General features: G+C 44.7%; 1 protein-coding gene across 2 annotated transcripts in view; it reads right to left on the bottom strand.

Annotated features, from left to right (window-relative positions):
- The window catches only part of tprn (taperin), a 67,591-nt gene that overhangs the window by 4,176 nt on the left and 40,043 nt on the right, over positions 1 to 23,372 (bottom strand). The window contains exons 2-3 of one of the 2 annotated variants that reach the window (XM_067969513.1): positions 7,402 to 7,603; positions 4,894 to 5,024 (exon numbers count right to left, since the gene is read on the bottom strand). In XM_067969513.1, coding sequence (XP_067825614.1) covers positions 4,894 to 5,024; positions 7,402 to 7,603 — 333 coding nt within the window. The remainder of the gene's footprint in view (positions 1 to 4,893; positions 5,025 to 7,401; positions 7,604 to 23,372) is intronic. The other variant, XM_067969514.1, reaches the window with a different exon arrangement.

Genomic DNA, 23,372 nt, shown 5'->3' with positions numbered 1-23,372 from the left:
CTTATTACTTTCTTTGTAGCCCTTAGTTGCTTTCAAATTTTCCTTGCAGTCGAGTAAGCCTTTGTTTTAGCTTGATGCTGTATCTTACCTCATTTGTTGACCACGGTTGCTTAACTACACTAGTGCAGCTTTTGCCTTTTAGGGGCATGTACTGGTTTTGTATTGTACCAAATACTTCTTTGCATACTTTCCATTGTCCGTCTCTAGGTTTACCCGTTAACAGATCAGTCCAGTTTAACATGGCCAATTTACGTCTCATCCCATTGAAGTTTGTCTTGCTTAAATTTGAACCTTGGTTTGTGATTCTCCCTCTCAAACTTAATATCACATTGGATCATATTATGCTGTTTGCAAGATGTTCCCTTACCCTCAGATTGTTAACTAGTTCTGGCTCATTATTCATTGTTAAATCTAGTATGGCCTGTTCCCTTGTCATAGAATCTTACAGCACAGAAGGACTCAGCCCATCGTGCTCTTTAAAAGAGCTGTCCAATTTAGTCTCACACCCCAGCCTTTTCCCCATAACCCTGCAAATTAGTCCTCTTCGAATACATGTTCAATTGCCTTGAAAGTTCCTATGGAATCTGCTTCCACCACCCTTTCAGGTAATGCATTCCAGATCTTAACAACTCTCTGAAAAAAAAATTCTCCACATTTCCCCCTAGTTCTTTTGCCAGGTATTTTAAATCTATGACCTCTGGTTACCATTTGCCAGAGGAAAGAGTTTCTCCCTTCTCGTTCTACCAAAACCCCTCAATTTTAAATACCTCTATTAGGTCTCCCCTTAACCTGCTCTGAACAATTCCAGCTTCTCCAATCTCTCCAAATAACTGAAAGTCCCTCATCCCTGGTATCATCCTGGTAAACCTCCTCTGTACCCTCTCCAAGACCTTGACGTCCTTCCTAAAGTGTGGTGTCCAGAATTGTACACAATACTCCAGCTGAGGCCTAACCAGTGATTTGTAAAGGTTTAGCATGACTTCCTTGTTTTTGTATTCAATGCCCCTATTTACAAAGCCAAGTATCCCATGCGCTTTTTTAACCGCCTTAAAAACTTGCCCTGTCACCTTCAAAAATTTGTGAACATCTACCCCCCAGGTCCCTCTACTCTTGCACTCCCCTCAAAATAGTACCCTTTACATTATACTGCCTCTCCATGTTGTTCCTCCCAAAGTGCAACACTTCACACTTCTCTGCATTAAATTTCATCTGCCATGTGTCTGCCCATTTCACCAGTCTGTCTATGCCCTCCTGAAGTCTGCTACTATCCTCCTCACTATTTACTGTGTTGTCAAATTTTGTATTATCCGCAAACTATGAAATTGTCCTCCCTATACCCAAGTCCAGGTCATCCATATATAACCAGAAAAGCACTGATCCTAATAACCGACCCCTGGAGGATCCCACTGCATACTTCTCTCCAGTCAGAAAAACATCTGTTCACCACTACTCTCTGCCTCCTATCCCCTAGCCAATTACGTACCCAAGTTACCACCGTCCCTTTAATCCCATGTGCTTCTATTTTCCGAATAAGTCAGTACTTCAAACACCTTTTGAAAGTCCAAATATACAACATCTATTGCACTACTCTCATTAGCCCTCTCTGTTACTTCATCAAAGAACTTAATCAGGTTAGTCAGACACGATTTGCCTTTAACAAATCCATGGTGGCTGTCCCTGATTAACCCATGCTTCTCCAAGTGAGAATTAATTTTGTCCTTAAAAATGGTCTCTGGTAGTTTTCCCACCATTGACATTAGACTGACTGGCCTGTAGCTTTTAAACCAGGTTTAGCCCTCTCCCCTTTTCTCATTCAGGGGTGTAAACATTTGCAATCCTCCAGTCCTCTAGCACCACTCTTCCACAAAGAGGATTGAAAGATTGTGGTCAGAGCTTCTGCTATCTCTACCCTTGCTTCCCTCAGCAACCTAGGATGCATCCCATCTGAACCAGGTGATTTGTTAACTTTTACATACATACGAACCTTTGTACGTACGAATTAAGAGCAGGAGTAGGCCATTCGGCCCCTCGAGCCTGCTCTGCCATTTGATAAGATCATGGCTGATCTGATTGTGACCTCAACCCTACTTTCCCGTCTACCTACTATAACCTTTGGGTCCCTTGTTAATCAGGAATCTATCTAACTCAGCCTTAAAAATATTCAGTGACCCTGCCTCCACCGCTCTCTGGGGAAGGGAGTTCCACAGACTCACGATCCTCAGAAAAAATTTCTCCTCGTCTCCGTCTTAAATGGGAGACCCCTTATTTTTAAACTGTGTCCCCTAGTTCTAGTCTCTCCCAAAAGGGGAAATATCCCCTCAGCATTTACCCCTTCTAGTGATGCCAACCTATTTAGCACCTCCGTTCTATCTATTTTTTAATCCTAATATCTTTACTGTCCCGCCTCTACTGCAGCATTAACTTCATCCTCTTCTTTTGTGAAGACATATGCAAAGTACTCATTCAGTACCACAGTCATGCCCTCTGCCTCCACAAGAAGATTTCTGTCAGTTCTAAAACACATTTGTTCAGAAAACTGTCCCGCATACATTCTAGAAATTCATTGCCTTTCCGACTTGAGCTTTCCGATTACTTCTCCCAGTCTGTGAAAATTTAAATTATAACCACTTTGCTTTTGCTACATGCTTCTCTGATCTCCATATTTCTACACCACCAGAGTCTTGCATCCTTTGCTGTTCCCTAATTCTACCCAAAGTGTTTCCACTGCCTGCTCACCCTTACTGAAATTCCTTCTTTCTACTGCTGTTGTTTTGTCTTTTGTTAATATTATTCCTCCTTTTCCCAATTTCCCTGTCCTTTCTGAAGATCCTAGAGCCTGGAATATTTAGCTCCCAGCTTGTAGCCAGGTCTCTGTGATGGCTACTACATTATACCCTTTAAGCTGAATTTGTGTTTCTAACTCATGTCTTACCTTCTTGTGCATTCATGTAGAGAACTCTTATTTGGGTAACTGTCCCCACCCTGCCTAGTTCTTTGATGAAGTAACAGAGAGAGTTGATGAAGGTAGTGCAGTTGATGTTGTGTATACAGACTTTCAAAAAGTGTTTGATAAAGTACCACATAATAGACTTGTTAGGCAAATTGAAGCCCATGAGATTAAAGGGACAGTGGCAGCATGGATACGAAATTGGTTAAGGGACAGAAAGCAGAAAGTAGTGGTGAATGGTTGTTTTTCCAGACTGGAAGTGGTGGTGTTGCTCTTTTTGTTATATATTAATGACCTGGACTTGGGTATACAGGGCACAATTTCAAAGTTTGCGGATGACATCAAACTCGGAAATGGAAGAAACAATGTGGAGGATAGTAACAGACTTCAGGAGGACACAGGCTGACTGGTGAAATGGGCAGACACATGGCAGATGAAATTTAGCACAGAGGAGTGTGAAGTGATACATTTTGGTAGGAAGAATGAAGAGAGGCAATATAAACTAAATGCTACAATTTAAAGGGAGTACAGGAACAGAGAGATCTGGGGGTGTATGTACACAAACCTTCGAAGGTGGGCAGACAAGTTGGGAAGGCTGTTAAAAAAGCATAAGGGATCCTTGGCTTTATATTGTGGCCAATTCTGGGCATCACACTTTAGGAAAGATGTCAAAGCCTTAGAGAGGGTGCAGAAGAGATTTACTAGTATGGTGCCAGGATGCAGGACTTCAGTTATGTGGAGAGACTGGAGAAGCTGAGGTTGTTCTCCTTAGAGTAGAGATGATAAGGGAAGATTTAATAGAGGTGCTCAAAATCATGAACGGTTTTGATAGAGTAAATAAGGAGAAACTGTTTCCAGTGGCAGACGGGTCGGTAACCAAAGGATACAGGTTTACGGTAACTGACAAAAGAACCAGAGGCGAGATGAGGAGATTTTTTTACGCAGCGAGTTATGATCTGGAATGCGCTGCCTGAAAGGGCGGTGGAAGCAGATTCAATAATAAGTATCAAAAGGGAATTGGATAAATGAAGGGGAAAAGTATGCATGGTTATGGGGAAAGGGCAGGGGAGTGGGACTAATTGGATAGCTCTTTCAAAGAGCTGGCACAGGCAAGGCGGGCCGAATGGCTTCCTGTGCTGTATCATTCTATGATTCTATATGCCCTGATGCTGCTCGTCACACATTTTGACCTATCACACTTCTAGTTGCTGATGTTCTGTACATTGCTATACAGGCAATTTAATATCTCTTCATTTTTCATATTTTTAAACATTCCTTTTATTAGTTCCTATAATTTTTTCTGTTCCTTGAGTATTTATATTAAATTATATCACTTTATGTTCTCTGACTTTGTTCTTATTTTAATCTTTAGGTTATTATTTCTACTCGAACCCTCCCCCCCCTTTAATGGTTTCGGCCCTCTTGATCCTTTCTGCTAGGACCTTGGTCCCAGCCGGGTTCAGGTGCAGACCGTTCCAGCACTACAGCTCCTTCCTGTCTCAGTACTGGTGCCGGTGTCCCATAAAATGGAACCATTCCTTTCCACACCAGTCTTTCAGTCACACATTCACTTTCCTGATCCGTTTGTCCCTATGCCAATTTGCATGTGGCTCAGGTAACAATCCTGAGGTTTCTACCCTCGAGGTCTCGCTTTTTAATTTAGCTCCTGATACTCCCTTAGGAAGAAACAGGAGATCCTGCTATGTCACTCGGCCTATTACAGACCAGAGCACAGCTTTGTGATCACACGTTCCTGCACATAACAGCTCACTGGAGTACCAATGTAGCGTGCTACAGAATACACATGGGTGCACACGGCTCTCCCTGCCAGCATTTCGGATCTCAGCTGGGCTGGTCAGGTGATGAGCCCATGGTATGCATGCCATGACGTTGATAACCTGGTGCTCAGAGTCCGGCAGTCAAACTCAATCACTGCATAAACTCACCATGCCATCCTCTGTCGTGGATTCTGTATCCTGCAGAGCGCTGTTCCTACTAGAAAGGGTTTCATCAAGCTTCTGTTCCTGCCACGAGTTGAATGGCATTGCATGTTTAGGAGTGTAGTTTGACAGGGCTGCTTGAAAAGGTGGGAGGGAGAACGAGAGGAGAAGAGAAGGAAGGACAAAAGTCATTAGCTTTGAGAAAAGTCTGGAATCACATCAGATCCTAAATGATTCACCTGGGTACTATGCTGTGTGCACTGTTAACCTTATTTCACATTATCCTATGGAGGTGAGCACTGCAGTAGATCACATGAAACTTTACGCCAACAGAGCTCAAAACCTTCGAATATCAAGGGACTGAAATGACTTTGAAGTCGCAAAAGTGAAAGTCTGTGGATCGTTCACCAGTGCCAGGATCTGAACCGCCTGAAGGCAGCGTGTACATCGAAAGCATCTCAAAGTCTGCCCATTTATTCCTTCTTTAAATACCTGTGTCTCCCTCTATCACAACATTAAAGATTGCTACAGACCACAATGAAAATCACACTAACTGAAAATTAATGCCAACTGGCTTTTTTCCTTTTTTGGAAAAAAAATCTGATTTTTGTAAGATTTCCAACAAGTAATGAGTGAGGTGAAGGCAGTACTGATCTGCCTGAAGTCCCAGCTATTGATAGCATCAAATCGAAATGCTGAGTGTGCTTTGTATTGTACTTCCTTAACAGCACACAGCAATCTCCAAAGTAATCAAAAAATGTCCTCAATGCCTGGCCTACAACACATAATCCAATCTCCACCATGTCCAACAAGCTGCTTCAATCACTGTCCCACACCCAGTTTAACACTGCCCGCCTCAATCACTGTCCCACACCCAGTTTAACACTGCCTGCCTCAATCACTGTCCCACACCCAGTTTAACACTGCCTGCCTCAGTCACTGTCCCAAACTTGCAGTTCGTGGCTCACAAACTGTGTACAACGAAAGCTGCCTGGCTAGCTGTGATCCAGTCAAAAACAATTGTCCTGCAGCTATCTGAACCACCAAATTCCAGAACAGTTTATCTACAATCCCTAATTTGAACTTTTCTTTTTAATTCACCAATTATTCTTTCCCCTTTTCTTCGCAGTTTCCATTTTTTGGACAATCAGGCCGTGCATTTAATGACTCACTTGCAGTACCCTGTTGTAGCCATTGGGCAGTGCTGTTGCTCCAGATCAGCCTGGAAACCCAAGGCCGGGGCTCAAATAGAACATAAACACCCTACCATGAGGGAAAAGGGATGTTCAGAGCAAGCCAGTCACCAAGAAAAAGCTAAGATTTGTACTCCTTCCCGAATTTTTATTATTCAAAATATTTTTTTTTAAAGTTCTGAACTATATAAACATCAAGAGTGACTTACGGTGAACGAAAGCAAACAGGTTTATGCCGGTTTCAACAACAGTGAATTCTCACCCACACTTTCACTCATAAAACCAAACAATGACTTCTCCCCACCTATGTGCACTTTTAATCATCGCTGTGCTGTATAAACCAGTCTAATACTGCAGCCTATTAATGATAGAGTTCCTCTCAATACATTGCTTAGCATTCAGCCAAAGTGTCACCGTAGTCTGCAATTATTTTTTCTGGTAGCTGTTTTATTTTGTTTCATTTCTAGGGTCCTCCATTCAGTCCCTCTGTAGATATGCTGGCGACATCACCTGGGGGATTCCCTTGGTCAAAAGGAAATTCCTGCTTCCCAGTCTGAATGTGCTTCTTTTGTAAAGATGGATATTGGCTGTGTTTTATCTTTTTTCCAACCCTCTAACACCAGAATGATTGCTCTACGGGTGCGCCTCAATGGAGGATCAAAATGTTGCTGCTTCTCCAAATTGATCCACGGAGCTCTTACCCAACCTCTTCTTTTTAAAAATTAAAATAGAAATGTCATCAAGGTGAGGAATGTGCTGGGGAACAGGACAATTTTCCATTTCTGATATTAGCAGCAAGCACTCCCAGGTCAGATACAGCACAGGGTCAATGCCCCTCCACTCTACCCAATACCACTCTACCCTCATTTCCACATCGTTCACCTGAGGAAGGAGGTAGCCTCCGAAAGCTTGTGAATTTAAAATAAAATTGCTGGACTATAACTTGGTGTTGTAAAATTGTTTACAACACTCTACCCAACACTGCTTTCATCTCAATTGAAAGCACCCTGATTACACCAGTATGAATTTTGTTCCCGCAGCCACCATCCTTTTGGGCTATCTGCTGGAGAATGCCCGTTTACTGCTCGATTATGAGCACTGATCTACCATGGGCTCTGTGACAACTGAGTGATGAGTGTAAGGGACTGAAACTCTCCCAAACTCACCACCCAGTTGTCAGAAATCGAAACAGGAAATGCACAGGGCAGTCAACGTCTGTAGACAAAGACCTATGACGATGATTTGGGCACATTCCCTTCATCAGAGACTCCAGGGACTTGCCTCCTGGGAGTTGCTGTTTACTCCTACTCGGGACACATACCTGAGACTAGGGTATTAGTCCGTAAGGGGCTGCTTGAAGATGTAGGAGAGCTGGTGTAGCTGGGACGTGGAATGAAGAATGTTGAGGACTGCTCTTCCTCATCATTGTCGCTCTCCTCAGAATCCCCCTCTTGAACGAGCGAGCTCTCAGACGGGTACTCGAATGTCGTGTGCAGACTGGAATCGTTGAAAGAAATCTTCATCTGGCAAAAGAAAAAGAGATGGATGAGCAAACCAGGCATGGACCTCACGCAGATCCTCCATGTCCATTTCTCATTTAGCTGAATCAGTCCGTGATTTTTTTAAATACACAAAACAGGAAACATGTACCATAGTGGGGATGATAGCCGAGTGGTCACGGTATGGGTCTAGCAACTCAGAGGTTGCGAATTCAAAGCTGGGAGACTGGATTCAATGAATCTGTTAATTTGTGGCCTGGCACCAGAAAAAGTGACCATTAAAGCTGCCAGAACGTCGTAGAAACCCAACAGGTTCACTGAACGAGCTTTCCATTCCTACTCAGTCTGGCCAATTTGTGACTCTAGTCCCATGCTATATGATTGGCACTTAGTGGCCTCTGAGGTGGCCCAGTAATCCACTCAGTTGTCAGTCCAGCTAGGGATGGGCACTAAATGCAAGGCTTGCCACCATCACCCACATCTCAAGAACAAAGAAAACTCTTACACCTTGGAAGTAACTGCAGATTTGCAATAAATCCTGCAGAAATGTTGACTTTCCACACACAGTGACCTGTATAACAGTCCTGCCTCAACCGGTTTACAATGATCGTTAGTCATTTGCTCTTTGATCAGGTTTCCAGCACAAAATAAAGCCTTCCATCGTAGTGAATGATGCTTGTTAAACAAGTATCCCAGCAAGGAGCAACAATCAAGTGTGGCTTAGAGACACTGAATGGTCAATGTTTCCCTCAGGAATCACTACATCAGAAGCATTTTCAGGCAGATGAGAGATTAATGCTAGGCTGCAAAATGGGAAGGGTCTGACACCAAACATATATTCAAGAATAATACGCAGAACAGGAGAGAAGGAAGTCCCCATCAGCAAGTAGTGTCTGTGGTTTGACAGTACCTACACGGAGCACCTCAACGAGGGGTCAGGGAGAGCCCAAAGTGTTGCAGCTTCACCAGAGAGCGCGGCCCACGGCACGCAGCTTCACCAGAGAGCGCGGCCCACGGCACCCAGCTTCACCAGAGAGCGCGGCCCACGGCACCCAGCTTCACCAGAGAGCGCGGCCCACGGCACCCAGCTTCACCAGAGAGCGCGGCCCACGGCACCCAGCTTCACCAGAGAGCGCGGCCCACGGCACGCAGCTTCACCAGAGAGCGCGGCCCACGGCACGCAGCTTCACCAGAGAGCGCGGCCCACGGCACGCAGCTTCACCAGAGAGCTCGGCCCACGGCACGCAGCTTCACCAGAGAGCGTGGCCCACGGCACGCAGCTTCACCAGAGCTCGGCCCACGGCACCCAGCTTCACCACAGAGCTCGGCCCACGGCACCCAGCTTCACCAGAGAGCGTGGCCCACGGCACCCAGCTTCACCACAGAGCTCGGCCCACGGCACCCAGCTTCACCACAGAGCTCGGCCCACGGCACGCAGCTTCACCAGAGAGCTCGGCCCACGGCACGCAGCTTCACCAGAGAGCGTGGCCCACGGCACGCAGCTTCACCAGAGCTCGGCCCACGGCACCCAGCTTCACCACAGAGCTCGGCCCACGGCACCCAGCTTCACCAGAGAGCGTGGCCCACGGCACCCAGCTTCACCACAGAGCTCGGCCCACGGCACCCAGCTTCACCACAGAGCTCGGCCCACGGCACCCAGCTTCACCACAGAGCTCGGCCCACGGCACCCAGCTTCACCAGAGAGCTCGGCCCACGGCACCCAGCTTCACCAGAGAGCTCGGCCCACGGCACCCAGCTTCACCAGAGAGCTCGGCCCACGGCACCCAGCTTCACCAGAGAGCTCGGCCCACGGCACCCAGCTTCACCAGAGAGCTCGGCCCACGGCACCCAGCTTCACCACAGAGCTCGGCCCACGGCACCCAGCTTCACCAGAGAGCTCGGCCCACGGCACCCAGCTTCACCAGAGAGCGCGGCCCACGGCACCCAGCTTCACCAGAGAGCGCGGCCCACGGCACCCAGCTTCACCAGAGAGCGCGGCCCACGGCACCCAGCTTCACCAGAGAGCGCGGCCCACGGCACCCAGCCTGCAATGGCTCAAGACAGGAATTCTAAGAAGCTCGCCTAACATGACAATATGAAGATCAAAGCAAAAAAAAAATTCATAACAGGACAACTGGATCGCTGGCTTTTAAAAACAGCCTAACTGACAGGTGTTTCTCGAATGAGACTCTTTGTACAGTGCCTATGATCTGTCGAAGGGATCACAATCATGCAGGTAGGATGCTTTCTTCAATACAACAGCTCACATTTATATAATGCCTTTAATGTAGAACAATGTCACATGAGGGGTAAGGGGAAAAAAAAGAGATTCCAGTGGGAGGAGATATTAGGAGGGATAACCAAAAGCTTAGTCAAATAAGTGGGTTTCAAGGAGGGAATTCCAAAGTATGGCCCTAGGCAGCTGAAGGCATGGCCACCAATGGTGGGGCAAAGGGAGGGGGGGGGGTTGCACAAGAGGAAGAGAGTGTTTAGGCAGAGGGGAAGGTGGAGGTTAGAGACAAGCATAGTCGAGGGCATGGAGCAATTTAAAAACAGGATTAGAATTTTAAATTTGAGACATTGACCTATATTACCTCCCAGTTCCTTGATGAAGATAGGGATGATGGGCAAGTGGGGCTTGGTGCAGGATAGGATAAGGGCAGCAGAGTTTTGGATGAGTTGAAATTTATGAGGGTGATGGGAGTCCAGTTCCAACTCTGCCTAAGTGATTGCTGCCACCCCCTCTCCCTCTAGCTGCATGGGGCTTCTTAGTTCTAGGTACAGTAGCACTCTTATTAACTACAGCAGTAAATCAGCAGAATTAAAGTAAAAACAGTCACTAATCTGATCACATGGCTCAGGAAAGCTGCTGAACAGCACATTAAGACAGGAGCCTGTTCAAATCTCAGGGATTTGTGCTTCGGGAGTGTGGACTTAGAGTATTTTAGATTTTAAACACTTCACGTTCGGTTGCAAGGAAAACCAGGAGGTGGTAAGCACAAATGGAACAAACCATTCATTACTTCCACATAGGTGTTGGATATCAGGAGCTAACATTCCTCAGATTTAATACGTGGCATCAATGGACCGGGACATAACTCGTGTGACAAGCCCGAGCCTCACCAGCTCATCCACTCTCTCCACGGGGTCACTATCGGACCAGTCTACACACATCGTCCCATTGAGGGAGCCTCCAATTTGGTTTGCCAATCATTTCTCTGCAGGGACCCTGCAATCAAAAATCCCTCCAATAATCAGACGTATTCTAGCGTGCCTCTGGCATGGCTCCAACACCACAATCGGCAACACTCTACATCACAGACACTCCTCACGTGGGGTCAGCTCTGAAACTAAAGTCAATAATTCTGGTCATTTGTGGGATAGTATCAGAAATATGACCACAAAAGCTGCCAGATTGTTAAAAACCCAACTGGTTCACTAATATCGTTCAGGGAAGGGAACCTACCCGATCTGGCTTCTTTCTCACACTATATGGTTGACTTTTAATGCCTTCTGAAAGGGTCTAGCAAGCCAGTGAGTTGTAGAAACAATCACTCATAAAAAACAGCCCATCACCAACATTCTCTACTAGGGATGGACAATAAAATGCACCTTGCCAGCAGCACGAGAACAAATGTTGAAACAAACCCAAGCAGTGTACTGGGATACAGTCAAAATCCATACCACTGCTTTAACCAAAAGCATTCATTTATATAAACCAAGAGAAAAGGAACAAGTTCATGAATTGGCTGTCGTACCACAGTCCATTTGACTGTTCATTCAGCAAATCAACTGAAACAAACACAGCATTAAACACTCTCTTCTAAACAGTGCTTTTGTTCTGGAAGTGAACTGACTCCAGTGTGCTGAACATAAAAACCTGATAAACTGGGCACATTCGACATAACTGGAGTATGGCTTGGGATTCAGTCTTTGAGTCCAGCCTAATGTTAAGTGGAATCAAATCAACATTGACTGACTGGCCAAGCGCCTACGTTTCTAATGCAAGCTCCAGGTGTACTCGCAGCAAGAGAATGGTTAACAAAGAACATAAGATCAATTGTGTTACAAACACAATTCATTCCATGGTATGTAACTGCAAGAGACATCTTTCACAGAGAGTAGGTTGACATTAGCTTGTGACCAGCTTGGCTCCTGGTAGCTTAGAGATAATTGAAAAGGATCATAAACAAGCTATTTTGGTCCAATGGCAGGGCTGGCTGCCAGATTTCTGTCCTTTAACACAATGAACGAAGAGGATAAAGTTCCAAATATCCACAAACCAACAAAGCAAAGCAAGGCCATCCTTCCTGCACCCCTCTATTAACCACCAATGCATTCACTCTAGTCTACATTGATTCCAAGTACCCCTTCATGTCTTGCCTCTTTGCTCTTGCATTGCTTTAATGTGGAGATGCCGGTGATGGACTGGGGTGTACAAATGTAAGGAATCTTACAACACCAGGTTATAGCTTGTGATTTTCAAATAAAACTGTTGGACTATAACCTGGTGTTGTAAGATTCCTTACATTTCCATTGCTTTAGACATGGTTCCCCCTTCCCACCCTCTGCCATTACTCCTCATCTCACCATTAACCTCTCCCACTATGCTACCTGTGTCCTGCTGCCACTCCACACGCTTAAATTGTCAATAAACCCGCACATACCCGATCATGATCTCTGATATCAAACAGCTAATGAAAAACCACAGCGGCAACGTTACATTGTCAGTTCAGTGTGACAGTGCAAGCGTGCCACAACAGAGCTCTCCCAGGGGTCAGTACCATGCACTTCAGTGCAAATATAGTGGCAGCAGAGACTACAGTGGAGATATTCGCATCAGCTAAGGGTACAGAGTCCTGCAGGAATGAACACATCCTAGATTCCTTTTTTTGCAGGTTAGAAAAAGGACAGGCGACTGAAAGCTCAGTACAAGTCCGATCCACGTGCAATCTGCAGATTTCAGGCCAGCATTGCCAGTAATCTAGCTGCTTTCTGGGAGATTTAACCTGAAGTAGGCCTCTCGATAGGTCAGCCAGTTTATTCAGCGAATAGCTGAGTCACAATGGCCAGTAAAGTCTTCAGTTCGATCCACAGTCTGCGCTGTTAGCTGATCTCAGCTAGGGTGGTAGTAGGTGGGCTACAGTTGGCCATAACTTCTTGGGTTAGTGAGGAGGAAAAGTAAGAATCAGAAACAAGATTCCCACTCTTGATTCCTCTCAGACAACCTTTGCTGGAAGTGCGTGTCTGAGAATCTCGGGCAAGAATAGGATTTGACTTGGCTATTATGGCCCCCTTTGATTGAACAGTCTAGGGACATACTATTAAGGCTCACAGATAAATTATGGTTATCTGGGTGGGATACCAGAGGGCACCCATGTAACCATACCCCACCATGGAGTCAATGACTGAGTGAAAATGATGACAAAAAAATACCTTCAGTAAAATCAATAACAAGACACCTATCCTGTTTGTTACGGTTCATGATATTGTTAATAAGGAGAAACATCTTTATGTCAGGAATTATAATGCAGAAATTTCTTTAATTTTTTTTCAAATTATATAATCATCCAATTTTAATGTTGCAAACACAAGACTGTGTCCCTTTGGAGAGTAAACCTCGAGCAGCATCCACTGTTATTTGAACTACTCAGAAGCATCAGAGCCACAGTATCTGCGACAACCCAAATCAGAAACTTTGAAAAGAAAACAGAAGGCTCTAGATAGCCGACGTGATTGTGCAGTTGCTGGTTCATTCTTCACTCTTTCGTCAACAAGGCAATAGGTTTGAGATTCTCTGAGCCCAACTGGAGCCCGTTAGAGATAACACGAGCAGCACCATCCCCTCAGTGACGCGTGTCTCAGATTTGGAGTGAGGCAGCAGGTATTTAAGGAGATAAGTCTAATTTTGCAAAGTACTCTCTATTACCATACAAGTCTCTGACTCATAAAGGCTGCTGGTGCAAGATGACGTCAGTGCGGGCCCAACATTTCCTTTTTTAGAAAAAAGGTTAGAGCAACAATATTTCTAAGTGAACAGCTGAAAGCAGCCAAAAACATTCTCCGCATTTAAAAAAATATAATCGGATAGGAGCTCAGCTCTAAAGTATGTACGACCCTCCCCTTCCTCTACTTGTATACCACACGCCTGAGTTTTTTTCCTCTGGATCCTGCAAAATAACATGCATACGTTCCTCAGGTCTGTAAGAAAGTCCTATTCCTGGTGATGCTGGAATAAAAAGGTGCTTCTGGATTTCCTCCAATCCTGCCAATGCCCCATAACCAGCCAGTCACAGAATAAATACCAGATTTACGGAACCCCAACACTATTCAGACAGTACAGGCAGCTGTTCTGTGCTGCTGTAGTTTTTAATTACTGTTATTTTCTATATTTTCTTTCATTTCTATTCATGCCAAGTTTGAAACTTGCCAAGTTCAATACCATATTACCAGACTCTCTTCACACAGGAACACCGTGACACTCAGTCCGGTCACAGGAACGTGAGACAAAGAAAATTGGGAATATTCCAACAGAGTGATATTAGGTCTGACAGGCAGACCTTTCCGACTGCCACTGCACTCCCACCTGTCCAGGTTCCTCATTAGTTTTCTTCTCTCCTACTTCTTGTGGCCCTCCACACACCACCATGCTCACAAGCCTCTGACTTGTTAATTGCATCCATATGATTTATATCAATCAGTGTTAATTGTATTCAGGTAGTGGGTATCAATTGGGGACTCTCTTGTATCCATTTATAGGAGGGTGTGTAATGTTGAGCTGTGCGAATAAAGGCTTGGAAGCAACTGAAGACCAGGCTCTATTATTCTATCCTTCACCACCTGGCTATCCAATTTATAACATAACTTTCCTGCTCCATACCCAAGCTTAGCAGGTATCGAGCAACCCTTTTATACTGCAGTTACCACTTGGACACCAGTACATGCAGGAGCTCTTAGTGTGTATACTTCCACGCCACTCAGAACAGCAGGAATGCTTACTAAGTTACTAAAGTGCTGACAGGACAAAGAGCTCTTTACTAACGTTCACAATATAAAACTGCTCGAGATATTTTTAATGAAATTTAAAGACAGCTTCATATTCTGTGCAGTAACACTGCAGCCAGTGAGAAGCCCAAGCACTGAAAGTTGCTCCATTTGCCAGAACTTTCTGTGCCGTTTGGCAACATCATTCCCCACTTATACTGTTTTTTGCATTGAATTTACGTGAAACCTGTATCAACGTAAAATCTGTAGGAGAACCTAGCTGGTCAGGAACTTGTGCTCACACTCGGGTTCTCGCGCTCACACTCTGAAGTGATGGTACAGCAAATATAAAGTTGAAGAACAGCACCTGCTGCTTAAATCATTTTTTTTTAATTGAACTGTATATTCTGTTTTGTGTTTTTCCCTCCCAGAGCATTAAATAATCTGTGGTAAACCCCTATAGTGGTTTTGTTAAGTGCATTTATGTTACAAAGATCAATGTGCCTCTGCTACTGTGCATGGACAGATTATATGTGCATTTGAAAAACTGTACTTGCTCTTTGTTGCTCAGAGTCGCACAGTTCTCTGCATGTTTTTGTAGTCACTATTCAGAGCAGAAACATGCCCTAAACTCTATAGAACATAAGTCTGACTCATTTCCCACTAAATCAACTCCATTCAGCTGAAGGGTGCGGAGTGTTTGCTTTACCCATGTGTGGGTTATATAAATTGTAGAGCATAGTCAGTGAGGGTTGTGGAGACAGGTTATACACTTTGCAAAATACTTAAGTTCCATACCTATCAGATGAGCTGCGTCCAACTTACTCCAGGACCAGGCAGGGCTGTGAGTGGACACACGGTGCACTCAGCACCAAGTACAGAGAGTCAATAATAGTCCGAGAAAGATGGATTGTGACATTGTCCCCATCTCTTCTACAGGGATACCAAACTACCCTCATTTACAAATCAGCTCCAACTTCATTCGTCGCATGTGAACTGAACAAAAGTGAACTGCATTACCCACCCCTATTCCACCTCTTGCACCTCCACACTGGTACCATCTCCCACATCCCTCATACCAGTACCCTTGTCTGCATCCCTAATCTCTTATACCTGTACCCTTGTTTGCATCCTTCTCTGCATCTCTGAAGCAGATACCACCTCCAGCACTGAAACCATCTCCTACACCAAAACTGTAATCAACAGCAACGTATTCAGTTTATATCAAAGGAAAATCTGGCAAAAAATTCCATTTGTTGTTCAGTAGACAAGTTTTGTTTATATTCCCCGAGCAGACTGACAGCAGATAAATAACCTGCATATTGCGGTGACTGAAAAGACTGAATGTAGGATATTCATCTTTTTAAAAATTCTCCACTCTCCTAAAGGCTCTGACTCTCTATGGTTCAGCTGAAATAGTTAGCCTTCCAGCAACGAGACCATTTTTCACGTACGAGGCTTTTGCCATCAAGTCCTCATAAACTATGTGAATGTGGCGTTGTCATGGGCTAGCTTGATCCCATCATCCATACACGTTCGACTTTCCAGCATGGAGCACTGTGGTGATGGTGGAGGTATCATTGCCAAATTTCCTCCTCCCTAGCCCAGGGGCACCGAGCCAACTGCAGTGGCCATATCACGGACCAGTTAAGATCAGCTAACTCAATCAGACACCAGTGTGATGTGTGCAGCTCTCTGCTTTTTATACACAGATGGTATTTACGTTGCTGTGTGTTTGTTTTTTGTGGCTACGAGGCACCTGGGAGTGTTAGCCGTGACTCAGTTGGTAGCACTGCAGTATCTGAGTCAGAAGGTCATGGGTTCAAGTCCCACTCCAGAGACTTGAGCACATAATCTAGGCTGGCACTCCAGTGCAGAACTGAGGGAGTGTTGCACTGTCAGAGGTGCTGTCTTTCAGATGAACGTAAAAGATCGCACAGCCACTATTTGAAGAGCAGGGGAGATGTCATAGCCACAAAAAAAAACACACAGCAGCAACATGAATACCATCTGTGTATGAAAAGCAGAGAGCTGCATCGCAGTGCAACCCAACTGCTGATTTTACACCGGCTCATTTCAAAGTATTCAACTCCTTAAATACACGGACTGCAGCGGTTCAAGAAGGCGGCTCACCACCACCTTCTCGAGGGCAATTAGGGATGGGCAATAAATGCTGGCCTCACCAGCGACGCCCACATCCCGTGAACGAATAAAAAAAAAATTAAAACACAAGCAAAGCTGGAGAATGAAGTTTTCACAGCTCTGAATCTGATTCAAAGAGTACTGTTAAAAATGATCACATCTGCAGAATACAAGTACCAGGGTGGTGGGAATTACTCTTGTACACTGAGCCTTCTCCTCCACACAATGATCCTCCTGTAACTCTGATAAGGTTGGTGTCTGGTAGGAACTATCCTATGCCATTTACCCAAAACTGAGCACCCCCAAAATCATAATGGAATTGTCATTCTTGCTCTGGTTCTTATTTATACAATCAGAGTTTATCTTCCTCTACTCTATGTTTATTGCCCATCCCCTAGTTGCCTCAAGGTGGTGGTTGGCTGCCTTCTTGAACCGCTGCAGTCAGTGTGGTGATGGTGCTCCCACAATACTGTTAGGTAGGGAGTTCCAGGATTTTGACCCAGCAACAATAAACAAACGACGAAATATGTCAAAGTCAGGATGATGTTCCCATCCACTTGTTGCCCTCGTTGTTGTACGTGGTGGAGATCACCGGTTTGGAGGGTGCTGCCGAAGAATTGTAATACACATTGCAGCCATGGTATGCCATGGTGAAGGGAATGGATGTTTAAGCTTGTGGATGAAGTGTCGATCAAGCAGGCTGCTTTGCCCTGGACGGTGTTGGGCTTCTTGAGTGTTGTTGGAGCTGCACTCGTCCAGGCAAGTGGAAAGTATTCCATCACACTCCTTGTAGATGGTGGAAAGGCTTTGGGGAGTCAGGTGGTGAGTCACTCGCCGCAGAATACCCAGCCTCTGACCTGCTCTTGTAGCCACAGTATTTATATGGCTGGTCCCATTGAGTTCCTGGTCAATAGCGATCGCCAGGATGTTGATGGCGGGGGGACTCGGCGACGGTAATGCCACAATATCATGGGGAGGTGGTTTGACTCTCTTGTTGAAGATGGTCGTTGCCTGGTACTTGTGTGGTATGAATGTTACTTGCCACTTATCAGCCCAAGCCTAGCTGCTGTCCGGGTCTTGCTGCATACAGGCATTCATTATCTGAGGAATTGTGAATGGAGCTGAACACTGTGCTATCATCAGTGAACAGCCCCACCTCTGACCTTATGGAGGCAAGATCATTGATGAAGCAGCTGAAGATAGTTGGACCTAGGACACTGCCCAGAGGAATTCCTGCAGCGATGTCCTGGGACTGAGAAGATTGGCCTCCAACATCCACAACCATCTTCTTTTGTGCCAAGTGTGACTCCAGCCACTGGAGAGTTTTCCCCCTGATCCCAATTAACTTCAGTTTTGCTAGGGCTCCTAGATACCACACTTGGTCAAATGCTGCCTTGATGTTGACAGCAGTCACTCTTGCCTCTGGAATTCAGCTCGTGTCCACATTTGGACTGTAATAAGGTCTAGAGTCGAGTGGCCCTGGTGGAACCCAAAGCGAGCTGGTTATTGGTAAGTGCCGCTTGATTGCACTGATGACTACGTCTTCCACCTCTTTGCTAACGATTGGGAGTAGGCTGATGGGGCGGTAATTGGCTGGGTTGGATTTGTCCCGCTTTTTGTGGACAGGACATACCTGGGCAATTTTTCACATTGTTGGGTAGATGCCAGTATTGTAGCTGTACTGGAACAGCTTGGCTAGAGGCGCAACTAGTTCTGGAACACAGGTTTTTAGCATTATAGCTGAGATGTTGTCAGGGCCCGTAGCCTTTGGGTCCAGTGCACACAGCACTGATGTCACATGGTGTGCATCAAATTGGCTGAAGACTGGAATCTTTTATGGTGGGGACCTCAAGAGGAGGCCAAGAAGGCTCAGCCACCCAGGAGTTCTGGCTGAAGATGGTTGCAAATGCTTTAGTCTTGTCTTTTGCACTCATATTGGGCTCTGTTGAAGACGGGGATATTTATAGAGCCTCCTCTTCCTCCCATTAGTTGTTTAATAGAAGCATCTTGAGTTCTTGTGAATGAAGTAATCACAGTAGGAGAGCGTCCCTGAGTTCTACAGAGCTGAATGCACATCAGAAATAGATTTAATCCATTTCTACACAATACTGAGAAATTCATCATGATACCCAGAGCATTTGTAAAAATCATTACACGACACAGAGCAAAACAGATGAGAGAATGTGGAGCCTGCATTATTTCCAACTAACCAATAACATGCTATGCAGAGTCTAGCTCTGAACAGAGCTGTGAGGTTAAAGAGTAACGGTGCACAACAACTTTTATCAGCTGCATGTACGTATCAGCGAAAGATCATGGAAACATGAGTCAGTGCAGTGCATGGTCACTGGAACTACCGATATCACTAAACAGCATCGTGCACACCTGCAAGAAAATTGGGCAACCTCAGGACTTCAATATGACTGAGAAGCCAATGGTGTCACCACTTAGGTGCAGTACCTGACCTCTCCCAATTCACTTAAGATAAACTGATAAAAGTGAAGCAAGTGCAGAGTCCATAGGATTCGCCCTGCGTTCCTCAGTGCAAGCACCCCACCCATTCCGACACAGGCCAAGTAACATCAGAAATAGAACAGCTAGAACACCACCCAGCTTTTGCTGCTTCTTAAAAACAAACATTCAGATTGAAAGAAGCTGTCTCTGCTACTTTTCCACCTCCCAGTCTCCTTCACAGGAAGCCCAAGGCTGAGAGAGACTGTTAGTGAACCTCTAATCCAGTTAACAAGCGTCAAGAGCAGTCACGACAGCTCTAGTTTCTAACCACAGTGAGCAAACCGCAGTTTGACCTTTTGGTGTCTCAACAATGAAAAGCAGGGTGGAACTCCTCTTTCAAAAGGCCTTTTGCACTCCCAAATAAAGCATTTTTGTGGCATGTCAATGATGAATTATGAACTCTGGTTTGTCTTATGTATTTACACTACTATCCACTTTTATTCAAGGCAAGAGAATAAAGGGCAGCTGTCCTGACACACGGCATCACCCTGTCTCAATAATCCCATAACCTGTCAGAGCTCGACTTAGACACAGATCCCCGAGAAGCAGCACTCCTACACGTCACGAATATGCCGCACGTTGAACAGCAGTCTAATTGGAGTTTCCCTTTGTTCATAATGTGCTCCAAGATTTCTACATTATGAACTGCATGCACATCATTATATTGTACACAAGTTACAGGAAGAACATACAGACAAAAACAGGTTTGAGGTCCATTTGTTCAAAGCAATCCAGACCGACAGTGTGCTGCAGCCTCGACACATCACACACACTGTATCCAACCTGGAAACAACGAAGAGCAAACTGATGCGGTTTGGCAGTCCGAAGCCGGCGAACCCTCACCGAGTTAACTTTATTTTGGAAATAAAAATGAGCTGAAAGCTTGATGTGGAACTGCTGAATATTGGCATCACTTTCATCATTAAATTAAACAGGCATTCATCCTTTTTCTAACACCATCTAGACTAGAGCTCCTCTCAATCAACAGCAAGGCATAAAATGAAAGGTCAAAAATGGACTTTTCTTAAGTGCGTGCCTGACCCCTCAGTTACTGCAGCTGTCACACTTTATATTAGAAAAGAGTACCCAGAGGTATGGAGTGGTGTAGTCAATCAGCACACTATACTCTGACCTCTGGGATATAGGCTCAAGTCCAGAGCAGACTCATGGGATGAAAGTCTCCTAACTCTAAAGGCAGTAAAGGTCCCATGTAAAGTAAGTTTCCACCGCCTGAACCCATTACATACTGGTTGCAAGTCCATAACACAACGCTGCCCATAACTCAGCATTAACTTTCAACCTCACTTAGAGACAACAGATGAAGCTGGTATAGAGTGAAAAACTTTGTACTAGTGCAATGAGGAGAGGGAAGGAATGCTTTTCTGAAATTGGAATTAAACGATACTATTGAGGGCAAAAAGAACAATTATTTTTGGGTGCTTCTACGTTGTGTTGGTACCACTGGATTCCTAAAAATATGGAGCCAACTGCAAGCCAAATATACCTGCAACCTGCCAAAAAGGGGTCTATCATATTTCCCTAGGTTACAATAGGGACTACACTTCAGAAGTATGAGACGCCCTGAGGATGTGAAATGCAAGTTTTTTCTTTCTTTCCCGGCAGCCAGTCTTAGCAAGTCGCAACAGTTTTACACTTGGCTTGCAACTGGCTGAATGAGCCACGCTTTGGGGACCTGGCTGCAATGGTGCAGGTCTCACACAATATAAAGTTGCTTATATTATACGAGTGCAGCTGATTGGAGATACACAAGTTGCACTCCGTAGTACTCCCCACTCTCAGAAAACAGACTACATGGCAGACCCACAAAAATAAGAGTCTACAAACATGTCCTTGGAATAAGGTTTCACCAAAGCAAGCACAGGGAGCTAGTCCCTCATATTTCCATCGATTTAGCAACTGGATCTCTGCATTCCACAGTGAAGCCCCATGTGACCAGCACCCAACTAAGTAAAAGGGGGAAGAGTGATGAACTGAGGGCACTCCCCCTAGATAGGAGGATCAGGCAATATAATAGTGCCTTTACTCTGCACCTGAACGATGCTACACTTTGGCCTGAGGATACCCCATGCTGATGAGAGAAGTGCTATATCACTCAGTACAGATGCACCTCCCCTTGATGTGCAGTAATTTTTGATTTTGCAGTCTGCAGATTTTAATTCTCTAGAGGAGGATCCAGTAAGTGTTTTACAATGACAGATTCGGAGAACGGGAATTTTATAAACACAGCTTCTTGGGCAAAAATGCAGCCATTTTCATCTCCATTGAAGCCCTAGTCAGGCCTTCACACGTCATTCTATCGAGCACTATCCACAGCCAAACATAAATACAGGCAGAGAACAAAGATGCAGGAAATAAACCGAATGCACTTTGCAAAGAATCTACAAAAAAATGAAACGGAGGGCATTGCTGATCACTGGCCTCTGACTAGAGGGAACACAACAGATTTATTGGATATAGAATTAATTGGCTGTCACTGGCATTAAAAGCTGTCAAACAAAATCAGGTAACAGCTGATATATATTATTAAAAGGGACTAGGAGCACTGATCCATTCTTACGCAGCCTGCTCTATGTCTAGTTCTGTTGCTGGATCATACAAGATTATAGTAGTTATAGTTGGCTCAAAAGAAGGAAATCTCAAAACTCTTATCAGCAGCAATGTTTCACTGTTTTGGTAGATTTATGAACATAGGAAATCTGAAAACCATTCGGAGATGTTTATTTCAATATAATAATAAGTTTGAAATTAACTAGCCCAAAAGATAGAGACCAATTAAAAACAGGAGTTGAAAGGCCCCTGTATTTATGGATGGGGGTGAGAGAGGGAATCTTTGAGGGACCATTGAGCACATTCCCCTGCACCACACCACTTCCACTGTACTCACACACACAGAAGCCATTTGTGCAGGCTTATCATAAAGTAGCAGGTGCTGTGGGTACGAGACAGCGGTGGAAGTCCATTATTGTCTGGTTTAACTGAGGTTTTTAAACTTTAGATTGGAGATTTTCATCAGTTGCTGATGCTGTTCTCCAATACTCTTGCAGCCCCTTCATTCTTAGTCCTGTAACAGCCTGTCGTTTATAATAAGAATGTTACAGCAATTTTCTACCTTTATAAGCTGTGTAACATTATGGGACCTGTACCTGCACAGCCTTTAGGAATTTTGTTTTAATTAATGTTATGATTTTGCTACAAGGTTAGATTCAGTTTACAATGGGTTAGCTTCCAGGGGACCAACAGAATATTTTTTGATTTACTTTTAAGTAGCAGATATAAAAAATGTGTGGAGGCTTTGGTGATTTAAAGTGTTAAATTAATTACTCAAAGACAAATAGAACAGTCATTAAACCATTTACCTACTCCGGTTTCTGTAGCTTTGGGACAATGGAGGTCGTTGGATATAATTCTAAGCATCTCATCATTGCGATGAAATGGATTCTTTACAACACATGGGCATTCTGGGCACACACAGGCACCTAAATTTCAGAGCAAAGCCACGTTCTTTCTGATGTAATTTAGCTCCAGTTAGCTTAGGACCAGCCAGCTAACTTTGAAAGTGAGTTTTCATTTAGAACAGCAGTAGTTACATTTTTGTTGCTTTCATGGAACAGAGTAGTAGCAAATTAATGGACTTTACTGTGCAAATTGTATTCTGTTCATTCATGTATTTTATGTAAAATAAATTGTTGATTTATAGTCCACCTTCCATGAAGACAAGAGAACACATATGATGGCACGTACAAGGTTACAGTAATCAGTAGATTCAGTAGGGACTCTATTTTCCAGGTCACACTTGTTAAATTATTGGGCAGCAAAAATGCAATCTGGATGATTGGCGATGCGAGTAACCGGTGATGCTGAACCCGACAGGATGGCTGGCACGAAACCCAAAGATTTGTACAAATTACCTTTTTTCATCATCATGTGCACCACTACATCTCAGAAATCATCATGGATAGACCAGTGCCTAATATAGTGGCAGGAAAGGACAACTTACACTGCTTATGCCAAGGCAAGAGCTGGACAATCAATTCTATCCATCACTGAACAGCACTGGAGAGACCAGGGCTCAGACAAAAGTGCTGATAGAGATTCCATCTTATTGTACAAAGGCTTCTTGGTCGTCTTGAGG

This window comes from Heptranchias perlo, chromosome 31 (assembly GCF_035084215.1).
Source record: "Heptranchias perlo isolate sHepPer1 chromosome 31, sHepPer1.hap1, whole genome shotgun sequence".
Lineage (NCBI taxonomy): Eukaryota > Metazoa > Chordata > Chondrichthyes > Hexanchiformes > Hexanchidae > Heptranchias > Heptranchias perlo.
This window is presented reverse-complemented; position numbering and strand designations above follow the sequence as displayed.